Source organism: Equus przewalskii, chromosome 22 (assembly GCF_037783145.1).
Source record: "Equus przewalskii isolate Varuska chromosome 22, EquPr2, whole genome shotgun sequence".
Classification (NCBI taxonomy): domain Eukaryota; kingdom Metazoa; phylum Chordata; class Mammalia; order Perissodactyla; family Equidae; genus Equus; species Equus przewalskii.
In genome coordinates, this window is record NC_091852.1 from 19,048,707 (window position 1) to 19,054,706 (window position 6,000).

Sequence of the window (6,000 nt, forward strand, 5' to 3'; positions counted from 1 at the left end):
GCTTCTCAGCAGGCAACCACAGCAGCTGGCACACACCTACCTCACTGCCCCTCTGGTGTGGACTGTTACGTCCAAGTTCTGGCCTTTGAAAAACTCCGTCTGTAACAACGGAAGCCTAACCTGCCTGCTCCGCCTGGAGCACTTTAACAACGGAAGCCTAACCTGCCTGCTCCGCCTGGAGCACTCAGGGGAGAGTGAATTAACTTTGCCCAGCCAGTAGTCCCATTCCTGAGCCAGAGAGCAGTGGCCGTTAGAAGTTAGAAAGAAAGCAAAAAGGAAAGCAACAGTGCCTTCATTATACTGTTAAACCATAATCACCTTTTCCTATAAGCATCTTCCTGTTTTCCCTGAAGGAGCACTGGTTTAACTGCCACTGCTGCAGAGGTGCCAGCTCAGCAGAGAGCACTTCCTGTGGGTCTGGGAGGCGGCTGAGTTCAGCAGGCTGTGGCAGGCCCACTGACCCAGGAGTGGGCTGTGCGAGGCCACTGTCCTGACAGAGGACTGGCAGTGGGGGCTCAGCGGTGATGGTGACTCCCTTTTCTCAGAGCCAGGACTAGGGGGAGGCAAGAGAGGTGTCAAGGCCACAAGATTTAAGGAGTTTTCACTCTCAGGGCCATGCAAGTGGCCCCTTTGTCCTAGTCCCAGCCCAGCCCAGGGCCACCAGCAGAGGGGTGTGTGTGTGTATGTGTGTGAACACACATTGTGAAGGTCAGTGGTTCTCAAAGTGTGAGCCCCAGACCAGCAGCATCACCTGGGAGCTTGGTAGGAATGCAGATTCTCAGGCCTGACCCCAGACTCACCAAATCTGAAACTCGGGGGATGGGGCCCAGCAATCTGTATCTTAACACGCTCACCAGGGAAATCGATGCAGCTAAAGTTTGAGAAGCACTGTGCTAGACAAGAAAGTGCTCCAAAGCCAGTCACGTACCCTCTGTCAGGCCATGTCTCAAAATGCTTCACGTGCAACAAGAACAGGGAAAAGGACGGGGTGGTGAGAAGAAAGAGACTTTCCTAAGGCCATCAGCAAGGTAGGAATCCCTCAGATAATAAATCAGGAATTGCTTTTTCCCAGCTACCCCTAAGTAAACTGCAATAGTCAGCACGTGGCGATTGTTGACACTAAATAAAGATTACACTGAGCTAGTTCCCTCCTGTTTCCGCCCCTAACTAGACAGCTCAGAGCTAGCCACTCAGTGACACCAAGTGACAGGGGCCAGCCATTTGAATATTCTAAGGCTGAGATTCCCTCCTCTGTAAGATAGGGCTGACATCTCCTACCTGGGAGGGTCAGAGAAGCTAATGTGTGCAAGCCCCCAGACAGAAGCCTGGGGCAAAGTGAGTTGTGGTGATAGTTCATAGTTCCTAACCAGCGGTTCTGGGCTCCCCCCTCCTCCAGGGAGCCAGCCTAGATGACTTGGGGGCCTGAGGAGTTGTCCTCAGTTGTGGGAGGAGAAGGAGGTTAGCAGATCTCCTTTCTGTTGCAGGGTATTTTAAAGGAGGTTATTTCCCAGTCCAGATGGCCTGGGGCATCAGGCTTCTAAATGGGGTGACACAAGTGAGTGAGAAAGGAAAGGAGGCGGGACGCCCAGTGCCTGCTGTTGGGCACTGAAGAACTGCCTATTTTTCACTATATAATGAAGGGTAAGAAGATACATCCGAAAACTCCACATTTAAACTTTGTCACTAGAACCCAGATGGTGCGTAGTGGTGAGACAATGACCAAGGCCAGGCAGCTGAGTGACCTCAGGCATACGGTCATGGACTCGGTCTCCTCCTTTGCCAAGTGCTGGATTCTAAGTACAACAACAGTATGAAGATGAAGTCGGGCAACAAAAAGCTGTCAAGCACAACATAAATGTGAGCTTTCAGCACTGAGGTTCCATCACAGAATCACGGAACCATTTCTACTGGGTGGGAAGAGAACTCTCCCCATCCAACTTTCTCAACTTACAAAGGTGTCTACTGAGGACAAGAGAGGCTGATGACATTCAGGAGCTGTGCCTCTTTTCTCTCTTCCACTCAGGAGTACTGAGGGGAGGGAGAAAATCTCAGAGCTTCTTCCCACAGCCCAGGTAAACAAAGGACCCCCCCCCCTTCCCCGCCCCCTTTCTCCCTTGGCCATCCAGGCAGCACAGCTGAGGGTTAGAAGGAGGATCCATGACTCACACTTTTCCTCCGGAGGGGATTTAACTCCAAGATAACATTACCCACGTGAAAGAGCCAGCCAGCAGGAGGGAAGTTCACCTCGGGCGCCCGTGCACTGAGCCCCTTACCTTCCTCATTTAAAATCCACGGCAGGAACGCGAACACCGAGTCGAAGCCACAGGTGCTCTCCTCAAAGGCGCAGGACCCAGCGGGCAGGTCCAGCGCCCCAGCCAGCTGCAGGGCTGCGGGCACAAAGCGAGTTTCCCTTAGGCTCTGACCGGGAGCCTTGGCAGCAACTCGGGGCGCCCCAGGGGACTACCTGGTGAAAGGGGGGGGGGGAGGAGAGTTGGGGGGGAGGGCGGGGGGCGAAGAGAGATGCACTGCTGTCCCCCTCTCTTCCCGTCCCCGGGCGCTTCCACTGCACGACCCCACGCCCACCCCATCGCCACCCCAGGCGTGGCTTGGAGAGGGAAGTTAGCGGCTGTGGAGAGAAATCGGGAGGCGCCCTCGGATGGTCCAACCCAGGACGGCCACTCCGGCAGGCCACCGGGCTGCAGGAGCGGGAGGGGGTCACCAGAGCGCCCCCCGGGGGTACCCCCGTGTCCAGGCCTTACCTTGCACTGCCAGGAGGACGCCCCTTAACAGCATTGTCGCGCTTCAGGGAGTAGAACCGGAAAGGGGTACACGCTGCCAACTAGCTGGGACCGGCTGCTCCTGGTGGAAGGGAGCGTGGGAGGCGGGGGCGCCGGGAACCCGGGGAGGGAGAAGTGGAGAGGCCAAGTGTGCACTAGGAGCTGCCCAACTTTGCAAAGCGGCTCCCGGATCCAAGCGGAAAGCTGAGGGTGCCTGAATGGAGAGCGCCGCTCCCTCGGCTGCCGCCGCGGGGCTGCTCGCGTCCCGAGTGAAGCCGGCCCACCGCACAGCTGGTCCTGGGCGAGGATAGGGCTGGGCGGGGAGGAGACAACTGCACACTTTTGAAAAGCCAGCCAGGACTGGCTGGGAGAGAGGAGAGGTCAGGATGCGGTGCGTGGCTCAGGGTTTTAAAGCTTGAGATCAGACCCCTTGTAGACACTTGCAAGAGGCAAGCCTTCCAGGAGCCCCTAGGCTGGAATGGGACTGGAGGCGACCTGCTCCGCCCATCCGCGGTGGGAACCAGCTTATTAATGGGGACAGCCTCCCCGCATCTGGCATGCCAGTCCTGCAGGGCTGGCCCTAATTTTAACTTCTTCTCCCCAAAATGGAAGAGGGTGGAATTCTCCTGGGAAAACCTAGAGGAAGAATTGGAAACTGTTGGGTGGAATAAGCTATCTATCTCAGGAGTTTCAGCGTGTATGGCCCAGTCAAGCTAACCCTGGACTACCACCCCCCTTTTTTTAGCAGTGGAATGTCTGGCATGCCTGGTGCTCGGCATTCCCTCCGTCCGGTGAAATGGGGGCATTCCTCCCCTCCAAAGAGCCATGATAAATTAGTAGAAGGTTTCTAAACAGGGATGTGGGGGATGGGGGTGATGATATGGGGAAGGGGAGCAAATTTGCTACAAATTTGCTCTGAGCACTAGGTGGGTCTTTAAAAATGTTCTCTTCCAGTAAAGAAAATGGTAGTGGTGTGTGTGTGTGTTTGGGGTGGGGGGTTCTTCTTCTTGATCCTCTTTGTAATTTTGTGCAGGCAATTTTCTGCCTAGGGCAGTTGTTCTCAAACTTCCGGCTGCATCAGAATCTTCTGGAGGGCCCTCCCCATCAGAGTTTCTCATCCAGTAGATCTGGGGTGAGGCTGGAGACTCTGCACATTCCTAACAAGTTTCCAGATGCTGATGCTGACGCTGCTAGTCTGCGACCACACTTTGAGGACCACTGGCCTAACAAACTCCTGTTCAACCATCAAAGCCCAACTCACATGCCTTCCCCTGGTTTCCAGACTCTCCTGGGTTTCCTTGTCCTTCATTGGCAGCTGCTTGTCCATCTCCTTGACTGGTTCTTCTTATCTTCTCTGACCCCTGAAACTGGAGTGCTTCCAAGTCCTGTCCTTTTATCTCCCGTTTCTTTCTCAACTCATTCCCTCGGTGATTTCATCCAGTCACATAGTTTGAAACACCAACTATAGCCTGACGACTCCCAAATCGACATTTCTAGCCCAGACTGCTCACTAACTCCAGACTCTTCTATCTCTCTGCCACCTCAACATTTTCATTTGGGTGCTTAAGAGCTATTTCATACCTAACAGGTCCCGACAGGAACGCCTCTCTTCTTCCCAAACCTGCCTCTCGCTGGCATCTTCCACATCTCTATTAAAGGAACCTTTCTCCTCCAGTTGCTCAGGACAAAAGGCCAAGAGTTCTCCTTGACTCTTCTCTTCCTCCCAAGACATTACCAAATTCTGCCACCACAGGAGTCAAAATAGAGCAGGTGGGGCCGGCCTGGTGGCGCAGCAGTTAAGTGCGCGCATTTCATTTCTCGCGGCCCGGGGTTCGCGGTTTCGGATCCCGGGAGTGGACATGGCACTGCTTGGCAAAAGTCATGCTGTGGTAGGCGTCCCACGTATAAAGCAGAGGAAGATGGGCACGGGTGTTAGCTCAGGGCCAGTCTTCCTCAGCAAAAAGAGGAGTATTGGCAGTAGTTAGCTCAGGGCCAGTCTTCCTCAGCAAAAAGAGGAGTATTGGCAGTAGTTAGCTCAGGGCCAATCTTCCTCAAGCAAACACACAAAAACGTAGAGCAGGTGCTGACCAAGCTCCATGCCCGTGGTCGCTTCCCTGATCCAAGCTGCCATCTTTATTAGCCTGGGAGATTGCAACAGCCTCCTGACAGTGACCTCGCTGCTTCTTCTGCCTTGTGCACCTCCACTGCATTCTTAACACAGTGGTCATGGGCATCCTTTTAGTACAGAAATTGGGCCATGTCATTCCCTAGCTCCAGACTCCTGAGAACTTTCCAAATCATTTAGCAAAATCCAAAGTCTTCATAATGACCTAGCAGGTCCTACAAGACTTGCCCCACCCCGTATATCTCTGACCTCATCCACCCTGCTTACTCCCCTCCAGCCATATGGACCTCTTGGCTGGTCCCCAAACACAGTCTGACTGTCCTCTCAGAACTACTGGCTGTTCCCTCTGCTTAAAATGCTTTTCCCAGGACAGCTATGTGATGCATGCCTGCACTGCCTGTAGGTGTCTACTCAGCGGTCACCTTCGGGATTGGAAAATTTAATAACCTTCTCACTAATAAGGAAAAAGCCCCTGGGATCCTTCTAAAATAAGTTTAGACAAATTTTCATGAGGTTTCTGCAATCAGTGACTCAAATGATCTGAAATTTGTTTAGTGTGTGCTGTTTGAGGGGTGTGTGTGTTTCTATGCTTTGCTTCAGGAAGTAGCTAATGCTAATAAATAACATTTATGGTGTTTATTGTTATAAATGTTTTAGATAGACGATCTCATTTAACTTTCACAAAGATTCCATGGAGTATATATCATTATTATCCCCATAGAATAGGTAGAAAAATTGAGGTGCAGAGTTCAGTGACGGAGAGTGGTAGAGACAAGACTCAAACCCAGATCAGCTTTATTCCAAAAGCCTATTTTCTCACCTGGGACAGTAGCCTGTCTTCCTTGTCTTATATTCTTTTTTGATTTCTTACTCACAGTTGGTGGTAAATATCGGATGAATTTCATCAAATTACTTAACTAAAAATTCAAGACCAATATGAATCCAGTGAAAATGGCACCTATGGATGGGAGAGGAGGAAGCAGGACTGGGCTGGGAGAAGGGACATTGCAATGCAGGCCCCACAAAGCCTCTTGTGACCCCACAGGGAACTCTGGAGTTATAGTGGCCCACCCTGCTTGTCCCATATTAGGCTGATAT

At 52.5% G+C, this 6,000-nt stretch overlaps 1 protein-coding gene across 2 annotated transcripts in view; it reads right to left on the reverse strand.

Moving 5' to 3' along the window:
• MAMDC2 (MAM domain containing 2) overlaps positions 1 to 4,324 on the reverse strand; it is a 147,865-nt gene extending 143,541 nt beyond the window's left edge. For both annotated transcript variants that reach the window (XR_011531709.1, XM_070590444.1), the window contains exons 1-2: positions 2,760 to 4,324; positions 2,274 to 2,387 (exon numbers count right to left, since the gene is read on the reverse strand). Coding sequence is in view for 1 of the 2 variants with exons in the window: in XM_070590444.1 (XP_070446545.1) it covers positions 2,274 to 2,387; positions 2,760 to 2,793 (148 nt within the window). In the remaining variant the exon portion in view is untranslated. The remainder of the gene's footprint in view (positions 1 to 2,273; positions 2,388 to 2,759) is intronic.
• Positions 4,325 to 6,000: the final 1,676 nt, after the last annotated feature.